Here is a 21,990-nt window from a genome sequence, read left to right as displayed (position 1 = left end):
TGTTTGCTTTGTTGTTCACTTGTGTATGTGCATTTGTATATGCTTTCTACTTGACTGTATGTTGTTTTGATGCTGTAGCAGTACCCCCGTAGGGGTTTCTGATTAATGTGGCCCACCCATCACCCTGCCCAGCCTGGTATTCACTTCCCAGTCACTTCTGAATCAATGAACAATCTGTGTGATTGTTTTGTATTTTTATTGAGGGTTTTGAACTTGGATAGGGATAGGAACATATGGGATGCCCAGTAGAACAAGCAATTGGTTGATTGTATATCAATCAGTTGGGACAACTATACACACTTGGCTACTCCAGTTTCCTCCAGCACTTATCTTGCTTGCAGACTGTTACTCTCTCTTTCTCTCTCTCCTGCACAACACTTGACTCTAGGCACAGCTAGCACATGGTTAGGCCCAAATCTGACTCAGTCAGGCCTCAGCAACTGCGTTTTTCAGGCAGGGACGGCGGATCCCTTTTAGTGTAGAAAAAATAGAATAGGAAATCTTTACTGCTAGGTGTCCTATGGTGGACTACTGCTCCTAGTAAGCCCTCTTCAGGCCCCGCCAGCCCTCCTGGCTTCAGCTTCCCAACTTCACTGCCTGTGACATTGTAATCCTCACTGGCTCCACACCCAGCTCTGATTGTTTCCTCTCAGTCCTCTCTGGCATGCCTCTTCAGTCCTCCCGACTGCCCATGTCACTCACCAGCCCTCCTGGCTGCAAACCGGTGGTTCCCTCCGGAAGGCTTGCCCGGCAGTACTAGCTCCTGCTGTCCTCTCTGAATCCTCTCTGTGCCTCTTGTTTGGGTTCTTCATGAGTTCTTGAAGGGATCCGTCCTGCACCCGAGTCCCAGGCCCAAGGTCACCCCCCCAAACTGGGGAGCTCCCTCAAAGGCCCGACAGCCTAGTACTCCATCCTCAGTTCTTCCACCTGACAACTCCTAGGTATTTCAAGGAGGCCTGCCCCCCCCCAGTTGGGGATTGGTCAGGGCTCCTTGAGATGCCCCAAACAGCTCCACCTCTCTTCTAGCATCCTCTAGAAGGAAAAGGGAGGTAACAGTGGAGTGATGCTGCCTGTGAGTCATCAGCTGCTGCTCCAGGCCACTTCCAGCCCACACACTTTAAAACAAACAGGCCTAGCTTTCAGCTTGTCCTGCCTAAATTTACCTGTACTCACCAAAAATCTTACCTCTAGCATCTACCTAAGTAGAGGGAGCTACAATGCAAAAAACAATCAAGCATTTTTTTTGGTTTGTAAAATCTCGGATCATCCAAAAAAGGGATTCTGTTTTGGTATATGTTGTAGACATCAATGTCTATAGTGTGCTATATTTTGTAGCTGTGGCCAATATATACATTTACATAAAATATATATCATTCCAACGTAAAACTGTGTAAGTGTCGTTTGTTATTGGGGTGTAAGGTCAATGGGGGAGTAAACATGAGCACTACACCAGTCTTGCTATGGACTGACAGTGCAATGCATTTTTGAGGACTGAGTGTTGTCAGCCCTGTCCAGGTTTCTTTTACTAAACTACTCAACCCAGCCAATATCCCATCTCCACATAAAGGCTAAACATTCAGTAGTTCCAAGACAAGAACTGCAAGCGCTAAATACTTTTCTTGGGATAACACATGAAATAAGCACAAAACACAGGACAGCCCTGAATTTCTGTCATAAGAAACAGATATTTTTTTTGCACAAACTTATCACTTGCACTTATCAAGCTTATCACTTGCACTTATCAAGCTTATCACTTGCACTTATCAAACGGATATAACAAAACACTTTCAATGGTATATATAATAAACCAAAAGGATCAAAATAAGAGAAATGCATTGTTAAAGATCTCAAGGCTTGAGTGACACATTGCAATATAATGTCCTCAGTCTGTCCCTATCTGTGCATTGCCCCCAATTCTAAGCAATAGAAACTGCCTATAGATTCATATGTATACACCTGTTCCAAAGAACTAGAAAGGTAAGACTTTTTTTAAAAAACATAAACTTAAAATTTTTTAAAGGTGCAAATACACTAGTACAGTCAGAAAATGCGTTAAAGCTGTATTAAACCCAAAAGCAAACATTTATTATTGTGCAGTCCACCAATTCATATGCCGCGTACACACAAGCGGACTTTTCGACCGGACTGGTCCGACGGACCGAGTCCGGCGGACAATTCGGCGGACTTTGATGTGATCGTGTGTAGGCAAGTCCGTTCATTGGGAAAGTCCTTTGGAAGTCCACTGAAAGTCCGTCTGTTTTGTTTTTCATCTGGTGATCCAGTCATCAAGTCTGTTGTTTTTCAAAACATCTTGACACAGAAAAAAATTTAAACTGGAGTTTGACTTCAATTTGTCAGTGTATGTAACTCTGCTAATACATTTAACACTGGTGCTGTCTTCTGTGCCTCCTGTGCTCATTCATCTAGAGTGTTGTCTCATTAATACAGGAGGTGTGTTACTGGCCAGATCACCAGATGAAAACAGAGAAAAAAAGCCAAAGAAAGAAAACTGATGTAGCCCTGTAACCACGTCAGCCCCGCAAGGATTTACTCCCCTAACGACCAGGCCTTTTTTTTGCGGTACGGCACTGCGTCGCTTTAACTAACAATTGTGCAGTTGCGACGCTGTACCCAAACAAAATTGATGTCCTTTTTCCCCCAAATAGAGCTTTCTTTTGGTGGTATTTGATCACCGCTGCAGTTTTTATTTTTTGTGCTATAAACAAAAAAAGAGCGTAAATTTTGAAGAAAAAAAAACATTTTTTTACTTTCTGCTATAAAAGATTTCCATAAAAAAAATGTAAAAATGTATTCATCAGTTTAGGTCGATTTGTATTCTGCTACATATTTTTGGTAAAAAAAAAAAAAAAAAAATTGCAATAAGCGTGTATTGATTGGTTTGCGCAAAAGTTATTGCGCCTACAAAATAGGGGATAGATTTATGGTATTTTATTTATTTATTTTTTTTACTAGCAATGGTGGCGATCAGTTATTTTTAGCGGGACTGCGACATTGCGGCGGACAGATTGGACACCTAACTGACATATTTGACACTTGTTTGGGAACCAGTGACATTATTACAGTAATCCATGCTAAAAAATATGCACTGTCATTGTACTAATGACACTGCCAGGGAAGGGATTAACATTAGGGGCGATCAAGGGGTTAAATGTGTTCCCTGCAGGTGTTTTCTAACTATATGGGGGACTGTGTGACTGGGGAAACACACAGATCCATCTTCCTGCATAGCAGAAAGACAGGATCTGTATGATCTCCCCTGTCAGAACGAAGATCTGCCTTGTTTACGCAGGCAGATCCCCGTTCTGTCACTGCGGGGAACAATCGTGGGTGGTCAGCGGACATCGAAACTGCCGGACCCGCTGATTTGCTCCCCCGCTGGCTATTGGGAGCGCGCACGCCCACAAAATTTAGTTCACGAGCCGATGTACACCTATGGCGATTCGCGGGAATGAGCCAACCTGCCACAGTATAATGATGACGGCTGGTTGGCAAGCATTTAAAGAAGTAGTTCACGCAAAACCTGTAAGCTATATATAAACCTTTTCTCTGGCAGCGAATGCTGTGTGCAGGAGAGGACCGACAATGCCTGGGAAATGCCTGGGGAGTGACGTCACCCATAGACTTACTATGGGGTTTCTGTTGTCGGCTGCTTCTCCTACACCCGCCTACATACTGTAGCCGCTGCTGACAGCTGAGCGCGGGACCGGAGCAGCTGCAGAACAGGTAAGTAGACCAAATTCTTCTTTACAGTGCTAGATAGAATAGGTGTAGAATGTGGCTGAGTAGGTTAAAATTAGTAAGGATTTGGGTGGACTTCTACTTTAAAGCCTTGTACACACGATCAGAAAATCCGACAACAGACATTTGTCCGTGGAAAATTTATAAGCCTGCCATCCCACATTTGTCTGCAGAAAATCCACCAACAATTGTCCGATGGAGCGTACAAACGGTCAGATTTTTCACCAACAGCCTGTCATCACACAATTCCCGTTGGAAAATTTAATCGTGTGTATGAGGCTAAGTCTAGTTTCCCAGTTCTAGTGGGAGGACATTTATTAAGGCTTGGTTCACACCTATGCACTTCTTTGGTGCTTTTTGCAGAAACGCACTACAGTTGGTTTCCTATGGGACATATTCACATCTATGCTTTTTTCAGCCTTTTTTAATCTGCCCAACAACAAATTAGCCTTAAAAAAAAAAAAAGCATAAAAAATGCATAACGCAAATCGTGGCAAAATCGCAGTAAAAGCGCATCTGCAAAAACGCAAAATGCACAGCAAAAAGCACTGTAAAACGATCAAAAGCAAAATGCATAAGGGTAAACTGAGCCTAAAGACTGCTGCCACCAGAACAGGTATTCCCATTTAATGATTTCCCTCAACTTCAGTTCCGTATTAGCGATATAAAATATTGGATTCGCCAACACTTAGGTTCCTTGCACACTGGCAAAAAAAACCCCCCTGATTCTACAGACGTTTGACATTTTTTTTTTCACCTGCCTGTAGAAGCACTTCTATTGTATTCTTTGCGCATTATGATGACTACAGGCATTTTCTGACAAGGACGTCCAGAGGCATGAAAAAAAAAAAACCCTTCTTGGTCGTGTTTTCTGGAGAAGTTTAGGAGCTGTAAAAATGCCAATCTCTCCTAAACTCCTGTTATCTCTTGTGAATGTCAAGTTTCATTTTTTTTATTTGCTTTTGGAGAGGGGAGTGTTGTTAAGTGGAAAAAACTCCTGTAAAATCAAATGCTCATAAACTCGCCCAAACTTTGTACAATATGCTCTCAATTCGCGTTTTTTATGCCACGTTTTTCCAGCTAAAACGCTGACATTTTTTTTTCTGCTCCTAGAGCACATGGAGCCTTAGAGGGGTGAAAATACCTGGCGGAGACACACAGACAGTAATAAAGACCTGACAGGGGTTCTAAACTTTCCCAAGGCTGTCCAAGGCTAAAATAAAAATATATTTGTGTTTTTTTTTTATATATAACATACAATAAATAAATAAATACAAAAGAACTCATGCAGTCCAGTGAAGTGATAGTGTGTCTTGGAATGTTTTGGAGCAGCTTACACTTTAGTTGAACTATAGACAAAGGTAAAAAAACACCAATTTTAAAGTAGTGGGTGTTTGTTAAAAAAAAAAAATAGTTTCATGCAACTTGTGTAAGTGGCAGTTCACACAGGGGCGACCTGTCAGGCGAGGCTCCATTCAGTACAATGGAACCGTTCTAATAGGAGTGACTCAAGTGGCTCCGACTTAGAAAAATGTTCCTGTACTACTTTGGGGCAACTTCGGAGCAGCTTGCATTGATTTTTATACAGAAGTTGTTTTGCAAGCCACCCTGAAGTCACGCTGTACGGGGCGGCTTCAGAGTCGGATGACTTTGAAGCCCCCCTGTGTGAACCGGCACTAAGGCTCAGTTGTTTTGAAGTGCGTGCAAATTGGTAAGGGTGCATTCTGACAGCACAAGAGAGCAGAGTGAAGGAGTGAAAGAGATACATCCCTGTCTTACTGCTGCTCCTTTACTGTCCAGTCACTTGCTGGAGGCAGGGAGGAGATCAAGCTATAGAGAAAGGACACCAGCCTGGCAGTTATGTAAATCTGGGTAGCCCGATATACCAATCGTATTGTAGGTATAACTGTTCCAATAAACATATTTAGATGGTTTTAGGTGTAAAAATAGGTTAAAGTGGTATTAAACCCAAAAACCAAAAATGTAATATATTACAGCTTACCAGTCATTAGATGTGGTGGCTAAATTCGTTTTCTTTTTTTTTTTTTTTTTTTTAAGGTCTTTTTTTCCCCTCTGTTTTCACCTGGTGATCTGTCCAGTAACACATTTCCTGTATTATGCCACGTACACACGACCGGACTTTACGGCAGACTTTGTCCTGCGGACTCTTCGACGGACTTTACGACGGACTTTCCGAATGAACGGACTTGCCTACACACGATCAACCAAAGTCCGACGGATTTGTACGTGATGACGTACGACTGGACTAAAACAAGGAAGTTCATAGCCAGTATCCAATAGCTGCCCTAGTGTTGGTTTTTGTCCGTCGGACTAGCATACAGAGGGAGCGGATTTTTCGACCGGACTGGAGTCCGTCGAAAAGATTTGAAACATGTTTCATTTCTAGGTCCGTCAAACTTTTGGGGAAAAAAAGTCCGCTGGAGCCCATACACAATCGAACGGTTCGCCAGACCAAGTATGCTGTAAAGTTCGGTCGTGTGTACGCGGCATTAGAGTTGCCCATAGGATAAAGGAGCAACAGTGACACCTTTGGACAACGGCATTGCTAATCTTGGGGAGAGAGTAGTGTTAGATGTACTAGCAAATTTGGATAGACTAAAAAATTTTAGTTTGAAGCCAAACTCCAGCTAACACTTTTTAAACAGTTACAGCAACAGTCTTTTTTTTGGGGGATTAAAGTTTTGCATAAATAAAAAAAAGCTACCATTGTTAGCACCCCTGTCAGTGTTAAATGGTTTGTCTCAACCCTTTAACGGCTACATCAGCAGCCAGCCATAGGCGGTTCGAATCTCGACCAGTTAAGCAGGAAATGGCTGAGATTTGAACCATGTATGGGCAGGCTGAATGTACCCAAGTTGATCGATCAATCAACTTGGGTACAACCAGCGTGACGGATTTTACATGCAATTATCGTTAGCTGCTGGTACAGCCCCTAGCAATAATTTCTGTCTTCTTCTGGCTCCCCCCTTCACCAAGAGAATACAATGGACCCATGAGAGGGATTCCCCTGTCAGCAATGTCTATGTTGATGGGGGAATTGACCCTTGGCTGCAGAAAAGAAATTTGCTCCGTGTATGGCTGACCTTACTGACTGGATAACCACGTGAAAATAAAGGACAGAAAGCCTAAAAAAAAGCAAATGCACACACCACATCTAAGAACTGGTAAGCTGCAATACAGTAAATGTTTGCTTTTGGGGTTTGATATCATTTTAAGTGAGGCCTAGACTGGCCTTTACATCTCAGTGGCAGTTTGATGTGTTGAAATAAAGCAATTAGAAGATCTGCCAGAGGTTTATGTAAAATGACAAGTTAATTACCCCATGATGAGTTAAAAGACTGACCTTACTTGATTAGACCAGTAGGTCTACTACAAAGCCAAACACATTTAAAATATGAGCACATTTTTTCCAGCTTCATTTTGTAAAATGAAATTGCATGTACAGTACAAATATTGGGAGGATGTGGGGAATGAGAGAAAATTCCAAGGTGGCAAACCCGTGCAATTTAATGCCAATTTTGATGTCTATTGTCCAAGCGTATACTGTATTTTTGTCCCATTCTGCTGGTATATTGGTTACATTTTCTTCTATAATTATGTCAGGATCATTGTGCTCTGCATTATCTGTACTACTTACAGATTCTTTTTTTCTATGGATCTAACAATTCATGCTGGCAGAGGACTGCTGAATGGCAGGACTGGAAAATGCTTGCAAAGAACTGGTTGATCAGCGGAGTTGCAGCATGGAGGTAAGTTATATTTACACAGCATAGCTTCTCTTTGTCAGTTGTGGAGTTATTCATCATTCTTTTTATTGGTTCTCCCCAAATCCATAGTTTCCTCATGACTCTTTTGCCTAAAAATATGGGAGATCTTCCAAATACTATTCATTTCTGGGCCAGTTCCTTCAAAGAGCTTGGCCATGAATTCCACCCCAGCTGTTCTAATTAGGCTTCCTCCTGCGAACACATACAAAATAGGGTTTACACTGCTACTGAGAAATGCAAGAGCTGTGACATTAGGTCTGGCAAGGTAAGCAACTTTTCTTAGCTTGTCTGATGAGAACACTTCCCCTGATACCTCTATCATATTCACCACATGGTAAGGAAGCCAGAAGATGGCAAACATCACTATGATCATCACCACCAGCCAACTTGTTTTATGTTTGGTTTGAAACTTAGCGTTACGCAGCCTCAATCCAATGTAGAGGTAGCAGGACATGATGATTGTAAATGGAATGATAAAGCCAGTCACTGTCTCAAACACATATTGAAAAATGATGTGTGCTGGAGAGCTGTGAATGTGCTTACACTGTTCTTTGTTGTTAATAGTCTTTACCGCACGGTAAATTGGCATAGGAATGGCTAACAAGCATGATGAAATCCATATAGCCAATATGACTTTGCCAAAAAACATCTTTGTTCTTACATTTACAGAGCTCATGGGTCTTGACACAGCAAAATATCTGTCTATGCTCATAGAGGTAATAAGGATGATGCTGGCATACATACTGAGACAGCTAATGTAATGACAAAGCTTACAAATTATAGTGCCAAATATCCAGCTGCCAGTGGATAGGAGATGTAGGAATACAGGGGCTGTTAGGATTACGATGATATCTGCAATGGCCAAATGTAAGATGAGGTGGCAGGTGACGGACCACTTCTTAATGCAGTTCACAATTGACCAAATGATGAATGCGTTCCCTGGGAAACCAATGATGAAGGCAACTGAGAGGATCGCAATGCCGAGCTTTTGGGAGTAGCCATGAGGTGTCACTGGATACACGGTTGAGTTTGTGAAAGAAGAATTGCTGGTAGCCAGTTGACCAGGAACCATGTACTGGATACAGAAAAAAAACAGATGTGTAAGATGTTATAGCATATTCAAAAACTTTATCACTAGCTTATCAAAAGAAATCATGCAAATACAATTCAAATTTCAGTTTTCAATTTTTTAAATATAACATTAATGATTGCTTATTCATCAGGTATATTTGTTGCCGAAACTTTCTTCATAGTATGGTAGTACTTATTCTGTCTATTATCATTTACATTACATTGTAAATCCAGATGTTATACCAGAGGGAATGCTTAGTTTATGAAAAATTAAGCATATGTATGTGCAGCGTCGCCCTTATAAGCAATTTAAATTTCCGTGTTTCAAGATAGAAAATGTAAAATGTGTTTACCATGAGTGCTGTTTTGCATCATTGTACATAAATTAGCTTTCACAATTTCTATCTGCATATTATTTGGGAGATGGTTTTCTTCTTTTATATTTTATTTTTTCTTCCTTTAAAAGGAGAAGTGCAGCCAAAGCTCGTTTCCAAAGCTCCTTCTCCTATGTATCACAGGAGTGCTGTTCCTTCTGCACTCCTGTGACCCCTTTTCATCTGACAGCGGGCCTCACCCCGCTGTCGGCTGAAGCCCGCTTTTGGCTGACATCACAGAGCCGACCAAGGCTTAGGCAAGATCGCGACAATAAAATCCGGATCCGCCCACATGCCTGGATTGGCACCTGGCTCAGCCTCTCAGCAAGTCACTGAGAGGCTGAGCCGGCCGCTCCTGCCCCTCCACAGCCCAGCGCTCCAGTGAGCGAGGGGGTAGAGCAAAGAGTGGTGACTGACAGTAACCAGCTCTCTGCTCATTGAGCTCTGAAAATGGAATGATCGGTGTTTGATCACTTAGTTCTCAGTGTTAGAGCCAGTGGAGGACAGATGCAGCACCAAACCGATGCTGCATCCACATAGGTAATTATGAGTCTGCAAAAAAAAAAAAAAAGTCCATACTTCTCTTTAAAGCATATGATATCCAACCCTGCCAAAAAATGTAATATATTCCAGATTACTAGCCCTCAGATGTAGTTGCTATGTTCGTTTTAATTTTTCAGACTAAGAACAATATCAGCAAATATAAAAAAAAAAGGCTAACTGTAGCAGAAACTTAGTCTCCTTGTCATTTTCTGTGAGCTGAACTGAAAGCACAAACATTATTGTGTTTCCCAAGCGAGCTTCAATAAATAATTAGTTCCCCCCACCCAAGTAATAGAGAGGAATAGCAGAAGACCTGTTTGAAGACCAAGTGAGGAGAGGAGCCTAGGTGACAACCATGGCTCCCTTTGTAAATACATTGGAGGATTGTGCCACCCAAAGACAGGAAGCATGTTATTGGCAGGATTACCGGATGAAAATAAGAATAAATGCACACTGCTGAATGCTACACCTGTGCCTCCTGGGTGTATAAAAACTCCAGGGCGGGATACACATAGGCTAAACACCAAATATGCATGAGGCCTTTAAGAAAAAAGTCTTAAAGGAAAAGTAGGACCAAAGCTCTTTTAGCCCTACTTCCCCTGCAGATCACAGGAGCGCACTTTGTTCTGCACTCCTGTGACGCGTATTCTGCCAACAGCAGGCTAAAGCTGTTGTCATCTGACATCACTTAGCCAGTCCAGACTCTGGAGGGATCCTCCTGACTGTAAAGTTGGGATCCACCCAGATGCCTGACCAGCCACTCCTATCGCCTCCACAGCCTGAGCACTGGAGAGGCAGCACAGAGAGCGGTGACTGTCAGTCACTGGCTCTTTGCTCACTGAAAATTGAGAACTGAGTTATCGGTGGTCTTTGAGCGCTCAGTTCTTGGCTTAGAGGCAACACGGGACAGTTGTAGCATTGGATCGATTCTGCATCCACCTAGGTGAGTGCAATTTTTTGTTTTTTTCAAAACCCACACTTCTATTTGAAAAACAAATGCATTTTTTGTGTGGACTGGATGCCGTTATCATTAGTATGCCAGAAAGCCGATGATGGAACCTAAAATTTGGAACAAGTAGCTGACTGATGTCACTGGTATGCACAAGAGCTCAGACAGGAACGTGTCCAGTCCACACAGTGCTCTTCATCCCCATGCCAGTTGCCAAGGCAGGGGTTCCTGGTTGCTTCCCTGGGTGTTCCTGGTCCAGAGGCTCCATAGTCTCTCACTTAGCACAAGTCCACAATTTTGTGAGTGCATATGTTATCTTTTAATAAATCACTTTTTTAATATATGCTATACTATGGAGTTTGTGCTTTTCTACTATATATATATATATCTATCTATCTATCTATCTATCTATCTATCTATCTATCTATCTATCTATCTATCTATCTATCTATCTATCTATCTATATATGTATATATATATAGATATATATATATATATATATATCTATATCGAGAGAGAGAGAGAGAGAGAAATGCTACACAACCCTTTGAAGTGTTATTACATTACCTGTTCAATTTACAGGTAGCTATTATTTTTGGGAGAAAATTCAAACATGGCATCATTGGATGGGGCAATCTGTACACCGTTATAGTTCTTGTAATGTCCTCAACTGACCAACTAAGGCTTTTCTTTTTCATTTTAAAGAATCCGCTTAATGATTTTTAAATATTGTTTTAATGAAAGAAGAGAAAAATAGAACAAGAAAAGATATTACAAACTACACAAGATAAACAACATAAATAAGATTAAGTATGAAAAAGTGCTAACAAAGTTCACTTGGACATTGGAGTCAGTAGAGCCCAAACCGCTGTCCAATCTGATGTATTAGGGTCATCGGCTCTTATGAATGAGCCTTGGCAAACTGGTATGGCTTTGATGCAAAACTGAGAGTTGTCAAGCTGCAGATGGAGACATTTTTTCTGGTCTCTGAGGTGGGCTTTTAGAGAAATTATATAACCAATCAAGAGGTCTAAGGAATGTGCCGAGGAATGTTGAAATTGCTCATATGATACCGTCTATAAAATGGAAGCCAACAAATTACGAGAAAGACTGTTGTTACGAGGCTATTCCCATGCCTCGTTAAATCGATCTTTCAAAAAAGCTCTCAAAAATCAAAAAATGACACAAATGCTATTAGAATTATCACCAGATATAGCAATCAGCATAAACAAATTAAAACTATCATAAACAAATACTGGCATATGCTTCAATGTGACCCAGCACTGGGACAATTTGTCCCATCTAGGCCACTATTTACCTTTAAACGGGCTACATCTCTTAGGGACAGGATTGTCACCAGTGAATACAAAGGAGAGATGAATAAATCTCATTGCAAGTATAAAGGAACTTTTAAATGTGGGGCATGTAATTATTGTAAATTCATGCTTACACAAAAAAATCCCACTCTCCCGAATGGCCAAATCTTCTACCCAAGGCACTTTTCTAATGGTAAAACCTCAGGAGTGATTCATTTGCTTCTATGCGACTGTGCGTGTTTCTATGTTGGCAAAACGAAATTAGAATTCTGGAGAAGGGCATATAGACATGTAACGGGTATGCAAACTTGCGACCCTGACCTTCCTCTTGGTCAACATACTACATGGAAAATTTACTACATGGAAAATTTCCGAAAATAAAGTTCCTAATTTTGGACCGTATACACCCAAGTCCCAGAGGAGGGGACTGGAACAAAATCCTATTGCAAATGGAATCACGGTGGATTCATAGATTAAAAGCTACCCAGCCCCCCGGTTTAAATGAAACAATCTGGTTTAAACCCTTCCTCGAAGGTTTCTCCTCGGGAGGAAGGGAACAACAAAAAATTTGCCAACATAGATACACGCACAGTATATTTCAACAAGAAATGCTTTGTATTGATCCTGCCAAAATACCACTTGATGTGATATATACCACTTAATCCTGCTAAAATATAAAAAATATATATTACTTGATGTGACCAAACTCTAATCGTGTCTTTAATAACTTATATCAACCACTATACTAAGCAGATTTCTACTCCTTTGCTTTATACCATGTCTAAATGTGTTTTGCTCATGTAGATCCTGCCAAAAATGTATGTCAGTAAACATAATGTGCAATATACCTATGTTGTTCAATAAGCATTATCATCTAAATTGTTGATGTATTTCTACATTTGATCCTGCCAAAATACTAAAATACCATTTGATACCATATACACTACTTGATCCTGCTAGAATATATATCACTTGATGCGACTACATTTTCTATTTAAATTTAACTGTGTCTCCAATAACCAGTATCAACCACTATACTAAGGAGATGTCTGTTCTTTTTGCCCTACACCATGTCCAAATGTGTTCCATTCATGTTGATCCTGCCAAAAATGTATGTCATTATGTATGACTGATTACAATGTGCAACATGTCTATGTCGTCCAATAAGTACTTCCATCTAACTATTGATGTATATTCATACTATACTTTTTAATATGCCTGGATCCATGAAACTAAAAAAACCTCTATGTAACCCTGTCATTTTAAATAACATCTGTCACCAATCCTTCTTGTTTCCAATAGGTTTTGCATTATAATCAAGTGCATCACATCTATACATGGAATATAATTTCCGTTTATATTATAAGAATGTATTCATTCTTAAAATGCAAAGTGCTCTTTCCCTCTGAAGGATGTTGGTGCTGAGCAGCCAACTTCCTGTGTTCAGAGTGCAGCAGGGCAACCGCTTGGCACAGGACTTAGAGATCACTAAAAGCCCTCTCAAACTGCCAGCACGGGGGCATCAGTGGTAAAGGGCCGCTAGTTTTAGCGGCCCATTACCTTTGTTTTTGCGGCGCTTTTTGTGCGCTTTTAACCCCGCTAGCGGCTGAATAAAGGGTTAGAAGTGCCCGCAAAGCACCGCTGCCTATTGATTTCAATGGGCTGGGCGCCTCAAAGAAGCTGCTTGCAGGACTTTTTTTGATGTCCTGCCAGCGCAGCACCCTAGTGTGAAAGCTCTCTGGCTTTCACACTGGGATTACAGATGAGGCTTATTTTTAGCGCTAAAGCACCTGAAAAATGCCTCCAGTGTGAAAGGGGTCTAAAGTAGACACAGCTACTTACAGGGGATCGGCCAGGTATGGCATATGCATAGTGTAAAGGGGTTAGCTCGGCAGCAGGTGTGTGTGACCCCCCCGGATGGGATCTCTACACAAAAATTAGGCACAGCAAACAGTGAAGGTGAAAAAACAAAGGTGCAGTTTATTTACACTATTTACAATGGTCCAGCAAAACAAAAAGAAAAATGAAAATATTTCTTGCCAACTTGGCCACTTACTACATACACATAGGTTCCCTGGCTATCAGCTAGGTGCAGCCTTGTGCTTTCCCCAGCACCTATCTCCCTGTTAAAGAGGCTTGCCATACAGGCGTTGTCTTACCACACAGACAGATATCACGCTCCCCATTCTAAACAGGCATGCATGCTGGGAGTTTTTGTAGAGGCCTCAATGAGCCAACTTAATTCAGCTGGGCTCATTACCTCTACCCCTGCAGGACTCTCAGCATTTCCTCCTAGTGGTACAAATTGGCATGGAGCCTGAATCTTGGATACACATATTTGCCATCCTGGATGCAACCAGGCGATTTTACCTGCCTGCAGTCACAATAGTTGCATTGGTCCAAGCTGATCCAATGTAACTATGTATAAAAAATATCCATACCTGAATTAATTTAAAGCATAGTCATGTTTGATGTTGAACTGATTGGTATTCTTTAATCCATTTTTATAAAAGGCTTGTTATTAACGTAGCTCAATCATAGCCCTAATAATGGAAATGGTATTAAACTTAACTACTGCAGCTCATCTGTATGTTAGTATAAAGTCAAAAAGTGATGTGTATGGTGGGATCACTTTGACAGGCAGGTAAACTCTGACTAAGAAGTATTTATGATACTGCCAACATTGTTATGATCTTCTCTGCTCTGCCTGGCCCTATGGATAAAAAGTTTGAATCTAATATTTTGCCACAAACTTGTATTCAGTATAATTCTCTATTCTCTAAATGTAGTTTGGGGCTCACAGGTCCTCAATGTTATCACAGTGGATAAGGGCAGTTGCCGGGTTAGGAAGAAAGTCTTCTCATCTATGATTCATACCAGGTGAAAAGCACTACAGTGGGTCCTTGGCCTGGGGGGAGCATGGTACACTCATGGGGTTGTAAGGGGACTTCTGGGCAAATGTTGGCACCAAACTGTTCAAGTCCCCACCCTGCTTCTCCCTGGATATGACAGCTACCCACCTTCTGTTGATGGAACCCTCTGCCACCTTGTGTCATACTCTTGGTCACAGGATTGCTCATGACATCCCTGGCCATAAGCCTTAAAGTGATTGTAAAATAAACACATTATACTTACCTGCTCCATGCAATCGTTTCACACAGAGCAGCCCCGAACCTCTTGTTCTTGGGTCCCCTGTAGGTGCTCCTGGCTCCCCTCCTCCCCTGTCCAATGCCCCCATAGCAGGCAGCTTGCTATGGGGGCACTCATGTACGCTCACTCCTGAGCCCTGTTCTGTGTGTCCTTAGTACACACAGAGCGGGGCTCCGTCCTGCCCCCTGATCCCTCCTCACTGGCTGTGATTGACAGCAGTGGGAGCCAATGACTCCTGCATCTATGTCTGAGCCAATGAGTGAGCTGGGACACATCGCTGGATTGAGATCGGGCTCAGCTGAGTATAAGCTGGAGGGGGAAGCTGCATGCAGAACTTTATTTACCCTAATGCATATAATGTTCTGCCTTTAGAACCCCTTTATTATTCATGAATGTATTTTCCGCACTTTACTGTATCTCCAGAAATGTTTCAGTGACATTGGACATCACATTGGACATACTAATGGAATTCTTTTATCGTGGAACGCCAGACACAGAAGTAGACATTCTGTAGTTGTCATTTGGGCACAGAATACCAGCACTTAATTTGTAAGCCATCTTCTCTTTGCACCTTCTCTCCTTGTGAGCACCACAGAGTTGGGACCACTTCTCTCATGTATACTAAGTGCACAGCAATTAGCTTTCTTCACTAAAGTAGGATCAATTTTTCCTTATTAGTATACAAGTCTCTCTCATTGTCCCTTTCATGGCTCTGCCCAGCTGGGTACGCTCCCAGATTGCACACTCTTTTCCAGGCTTTTACCACTACTAAAAGTCATTATGCATCCCACTGCAGGACCTGCAGAAGAAGGTCAGAGGAGACAGGGCGACTACAGCTGTTCCTAGCTGTGCCACCTCACCTGGGACTTCAGCCCTGCGAAGGTTTCGCTCTGCAGGAGATTACATCTTAGCAGTGCTAGGGTATCTTGCTCCCACAGTTAGCTTTTATATGGGCACTCACTACACCCCTGTCCTCACTAGAAGAGGAACGTCTACAAAATGGGAGCTAACATCTGCTTATAACTTTCCTCATTACCACCCTATGATACGAACAGAGCAATCTAGTGTCAAACTGAACCTGCTAACATGGTTCCACCAGGATCAGTTAAGGTATTCTTGACTGCAGAATAGGAAAATTGTACAATGAGGTATTATAAAGCATGTGCATCTGAATGCAATATCTATGGCATTTATGGTCCGTAAATATGTTTGACAACTTTTTTTCAAAGAAACAATCATCCCCATCTGTGTGGGTCTTTTACTCCAACTGCACAATAAACAATTATAGGCCTAAAAACAAAGCATTTGGTAAGAAATTAAATAAAGAGGCAGTGAGGTGGTAGTGGTAGAGGTGGGAAGGTGGGAATGACTACAACAGATATGAGTAGTACCCCCTTCCCTGCTAAGATAAAACTTAGTTTGGCAGAATGTTGGAGTAGAACTGTAAAGTGAAGGCTTCTTCCTGTAAATGCCCAGCTGTGGGGTGATCCCATGTTAGTAAATTAGGGACAGCATTGGGCTGTGTATGGAAACAGCAAAATGATCAGCCAGATGAGTGTAATTGTTAATGTCATAATATCTATGCACTTAAATATGGTTTAATAATGTTTTGTTAGTGGAATTACTATTGTGTGGGATTTATCTGGTATAATGGAAATAAAAGATGCGTTGTTGAACTGTATACAGTATCTCACAAAAGTGAGTACACCCCTCACATTTTTGTAAATATTTTCTTCTATCTTTTCATGTGACAACACTGAAGACATTACACTTTGCTACAATGTAAAGAAGTGAGTGTACAGCTTGTATAAAAGTGTAAATTTGCTGTCCCCTCAAAATAACTCGACACACAGCCATTAATGTCTAAACCACTGGCAACAAAAGTGAGTACACCCCCTAAGTGAAAATGTCCAAATTGGGCCCAATTAGCCATTTTCCCTCCTCAGTGTCATGTGACTCGTTAGTGTTACAAGGTCTCAGGTGTGAATGGGGAGCAGGTGTGTTAAATTTGGTGTGATCACTCTCACTCTCTCATAGTGGTCACTAGAAGTTCAACATGGCACCTCATGGCAAAGAACTCTCTGAGGATCTGAAAAAAAGTTTTGTTGCTCTACATAAAGATGGCCTAGGATATAGGAAGATAGGCAAGACCCTGAAACTGAGCTGCAGCATGGTGGCCAAGACCATACAGCGGTTTAACAGGACAGGTTCCACTCAGAACAGGCCTCGCCATGGTCGCCCAAAGAAGTTGAGTGCACGTGCTCAGCATCATATCCAGAGGTTGTCTTTGGGAAACAGACGTATGAGTGCTGCCAGCATTGCTGCAGAGGTTGAAGGGGTGGGGGGGTCAGGCTGTCAGCACTCAGACCATACGCCACACACTGCATCAAATTGGTTTACATGGATGTCGTTCCAGAAGGAAGCCTCTTCTAAAGATGATGTACAAGAAAGCCCGCAAATAGTTTGCCGAAGACAAGCAGACTAAGGACATGGATTACTGGAACCATGTCCTGTGGTCTGATGAGACCAAGATAAACTTATTTGGTTCAGATGGTGTCAAGCATGGGTGGAGGCAACCGAGTGAGGAGTACAAAGACAAGTGTGTCTTGCCAACAGTCAAGCATGGTGGTGGGAGTGTCATGGTCTGGGGCTGCATGAGTGCTGCCGCCACTGGGGAGCTAAAGTTCATTGAGGGAACCATAAATGCCAACATGTACTGTGACATACTGAAGCAGAGCATGATCCCCTGCCTTCAAAGACTGGGCTGCAGGGCAGTATTCCAACACGATAACGACCCCAAACACACCTCCAAGATGACCACTGCCTTGCTAAAGAAGCTGAAGATAAAGGTGATGGACTGGCCAAGCATGTCTCCAGACCTAAACCCTATTGAGCATCTGCGGGGCATCCTCAAACGGAAGGTGTTGGAGCGCAAGGTCTCTAAAACTTCCACCAGCTCCGTGATGTTGTTATGGAGGAGTGGAAGAGGACTCCAGTGGCAACCTGTGAAGCTCTGGTGAACTCCATGCCCAAGAGGATTAAAGAGGAAGTAAACCCTCAGCAAAAAAACAAAAAAACCCTGCAAGACAAAGGCATAATTAGCTAGTATGCATAGCATACTAGCTAATTATGTATTACTTACCTCAGATCGAAGCCCCCGCATCAGTCCACGTCTCCCCCTCCAAACACCGACATGTTGTCCCGGAGTGACTTCCGGGTATCGCGGCTCCGGCGCTGTGATTAGCCAGAGCCGCGATGACGTCACTCCGCGCATGCGCGAGGTAATGGCACAGTACAACTGAAGCAACGGCATATAGCGACATTGCTTCAGTTGTCTTAAGTGCGCATGTGCCGCATGACGTCGGCACATGCAAATACAGGGATTTCTCCTAAACCGTGCGGGTTTAGGAGATATCCTTGTTAGCTTCAGGTAAGCCTTAATATAGGCTTACCTGTAACATAAAGTTGTAAACAAGGGTTTACAACCACTTTAAGGCAGTGCTGGAAAATAATGGCAGCCAGACAAAATATTGACACTTTGGGCCCAATTTGGACATTTTTACTTAGGGGTGTACTCGCTTTTGTTGCCAGTGGTTTAGACATTAATGGCTGTGTGCTGAGTTATTTTGAGGGGACAGCAAATTTACACTGTTATACAAGCTGTACACTCACTACTTCACATTGTAGCAAAGTGTCATTTCTTCAGTGTTGTCGCATGAAAATATATAATAAAATATTTACAAAAATGTGAGGGGTGTACTCACTTTTGTGATACTGTATATGATACTTTAATTTTTATGCACGCTATGGTTGCTTAGCCCTCTATCTTAAAGTTGCGTTATGCATGGTATGCTAAATATGTTGTTGTTTACAATAAGTTGTTTTTTTTAATTTTTTTTATGGGTTGTTAACTTTGCATGCCACCAGTAACATAGTATTAATATATTTTTTGTTTGTTCTTTTGAGGCTAGAATGCATCATGTTTAAGCACCTGTGTAAATCAAGGCCACCTTCTAAATATTGTTAGTGGCTGCAAGGCACTGGGCCACCACAAAGGTGGTGAGTCTGGCAGGGATCATTAGCATTTCAAAACAAAGTCTTAGGCCCCTTTCACACTGGGACGGTGGGGACGTCGGCGGTAAAACAGCGCTATTTTTAGCGCTGTTTTACCTTCGTTTTTGCGGTGGTATTCAGCCGCTAGCGGTGCGGTTTTAACCCCTGCTGGTGCCCGAAAAAGGGTTAAAACCGCTCGCATAGTGTGGCTATAGTTGTGGTATTGCCATGGTATAGCCGCGCTGCCCCATTGATTTCAATGGGCAGGAGCGGTTTAGAAGCGGTGAATACACCGCTCCTTCACCGCTCCAAAGATGCGGCTTGCAGGAGGTTTTTTCTTCTCCTGCCAGCGCACAGTCGAGGCTGTTTTGGGTCGGTTTGCAGGCGGTATTTTTAGCGCAATAACGCCTGCAAACCGCCCCAGTGTGAAAGGGCTCTAATTGAGCACTGAAACAGATAGTAGATCCTTCTGTGTTTCTATTACTTTAGTGGATTGGGAAGGAGACAAACTTCTAGAATGGCACAGAAACCCAATTGGCTTGTGCATCTGAAGACGCCTGGAGAAGTAACATTGTATCACTTGAAGAAGGAATGAGATGTTTTATCCATAGATACAGTATATGCAATGTGCTTAGTCTGGTGGTTAGTTACTATACCCATAACATGTGTGTTTTTTTTTTTTTTTTTTTATTTTGCTTCACTTTTTACTATGGCAACCCAAAAACCTACTTGTAGATAAGCTCACTACCATCCATCATAGTTGGCCTTATTGAAGTACAGTGTGTACCAAAATTGATTAAATCATTCGCCTAGCAAGTCAGCTCCCTCTGCTTTCCCTTCGCAGAACACTTTCTTTGTCTATATTAGAGAATTAAAATTCAAACCCCACTCCGTGGTCCTATTAATGTTAACAAGTGTGACTATTAATTGAATGAATTGTGCAGCTGCTATGAAAAAAAAAAAACCCTTGTAAAAATGTGTGTATAATAGTAGAACCAAATGAACCAATTTTACCCAGCAGTGCTAAATAAATAGTGTACAACAATATGCTTCCTGTTCACAAACAAATAATATATTCAAATTCATTAACTAATACTGAAATTATGCAAAACTCTTATGCTCCGTACACACGGTCGGACATTGATCGGACATTCCGACAACAAAATCCTAGGATTTTTTCCGACGGATGTTGGCTCAAACTTGTCTTGCATACACACGGTCACACAAATTGGTCGGAAAATCCGATCATTCTGAACGCGGTGACGTAAAACGCGTACATCGGGACTATAAACGGGGCAGTAGCCAATAGCTTTCATCTCTTTATTTATTCTGAGCATGCGTGGCACTTTGTGCGTCGGATTTGTGTACACACGATCGGAAATTCCGACAACGGATTTTGTTGTCGGAAAATTTTATAGCCTGCTCTCAAACTTTGTGTGTCGGAAAATCCGATGGAAAATGTGTGATGGAGCCCACACACGGTCAGAATTTCCGACAACAAGGTCCTATCACACATACGGGGCATAACAATTAATAAAGTTCTTAAGTGCAAATGTGCACTGTGTAAAGTTCATACAATAAAGTTAATATTCCATTGTCTAGTGATGTGTCTTCAATAAACACAATGCAGGTGCTCAACATATAGCATATTGTTGTATACTTTTTATTTAGTGCTTCTGGATAGAATTGGTTAATTTGGTTCTATTATATTAGAGCAGTAGTCTCCAAACTGTGGTCCGGGGGCCCATTGCTTGCCTTTATTCGACTCTTAGGAAATTTTTGATCCAGCTGACACCAATGAAGGTGCACCATTCCTCCCACTGACACCATTCATGAAACACTATTCCTCCCACTGACACTAATGATGGGACACTATTCCTTGTACTGACACCATTGGTGAGGCACTATTCCTTCCACTGACACTATTAATGGGGCATCAGTTTTCCCACCCATACCAACAATGAGGCACTATTCCTCCCACTGGCATCAACAATGTGGCACTATTCCTTACACTGACAACATTGATGGGGCATTATTTCCCCCACTCTCCCTCCACACATTTCCACTGGCCACAGTCCAGCCCCCCCCCCACCCCACCCCCAAAGCCTGAAGGGCAGTAAACTGGCCCTTTGTTTTGAAAGTTTGGAGACACCTGTTTTAGAGATTAAAGTGCTGGAAGACTGCAGTCTAATTGCTTGGGGGATGAACAGTTGGAGCAAAGTTACTGAGAGAATAAATTTAACAAAATTGGCGTTTCTGCTGCGAACCTTGAGGATTTTTTTTCTCCAAATTCTTTATTTATACAAAAAAGGAAGGAGTAAGAACATTATTACATCACATTCCAACAGGTACAAACATAAATCGTTTCTTATAACCTTATTATTTTAGGGCGGGATTAATATTTCTCAGATTATACAACATATATATATATATTTATATTTACCCCTGCCCGTATATATAACCATATTCACCCCTAATCTTTTCCACCCAGGCATACTCCTATCTTTGTGATCTAAACGAAAAGAGAATGCCATCGTGGCCTCCGATTTTGTTCCGTAAACTTCATTTAGGACTTCCTTTGCTTCCCTTTTTTATTTTATTTTTTACCTATTACCCCAAAAACGAAACTCAACACCAACCCCCCCCCCCCCCATCTCCCTTTCCTATGGGGGCCGGGCGACTTCCACATTCTTGTATGATTCCCAGACGGACGGACCTCCCTCCTTTTTTTTTTTTTCCCTTTTTTATTTTTGAGTCGAGAGCACCAAGCCCCCCAGGCCCCCAAAATTTCTGACTCTGTTAAGCCACAATGCAATCAATGGTGGCTTTGGGTCTTTCCAACACAGAGTAGAACAAGCTTTAGCAGCATTAACTAAATGGCATAGAACAGAGTTTTTATATGTCTGTAAAGGGATTTGTGAGCAATGAAGCAGAAAAAAGGCAGGTTCGTCTGGTATTGGAAAGACTGTAAATTTTTGGGAAATTCT

The 21,990-nt window shown here is 42.0% G+C and overlaps 1 protein-coding gene across 2 annotated transcripts in view; it reads right to left on the bottom strand.

The window, feature by feature from the left end:
- Nucleotides 1-5,160: 5,160 nt before the first annotated feature.
- Nucleotides 5,161-21,990, bottom strand: part of LOC141145249 (leukotriene B4 receptor 1-like) — a 62,170-nt gene continuing 45,340 nt past the window's right edge. For both annotated transcript variants that reach the window (XM_073631786.1, XM_073631778.1), the window contains exon 3: nucleotides 5,161-8,622. In XM_073631786.1, the coding sequence (XP_073487887.1) occupies nucleotides 7,576-8,622 (1,047 nt within the window). In that variant the 3' untranslated portion in view covers nucleotides 5,161-7,575. The remainder of the gene's footprint in view (nucleotides 8,623-21,990) is intronic.

The sequence above is a fragment of the Aquarana catesbeiana genome, linkage group LG01 (assembly GCF_042186555.1).
Source record: "Aquarana catesbeiana isolate 2022-GZ linkage group LG01, ASM4218655v1, whole genome shotgun sequence".
In the NCBI taxonomy this organism is placed as follows: Eukaryota; Metazoa; Chordata; class Amphibia; order Anura; family Ranidae; genus Aquarana; species Aquarana catesbeiana.
This window is presented reverse-complemented; position numbering and strand designations above follow the sequence as displayed.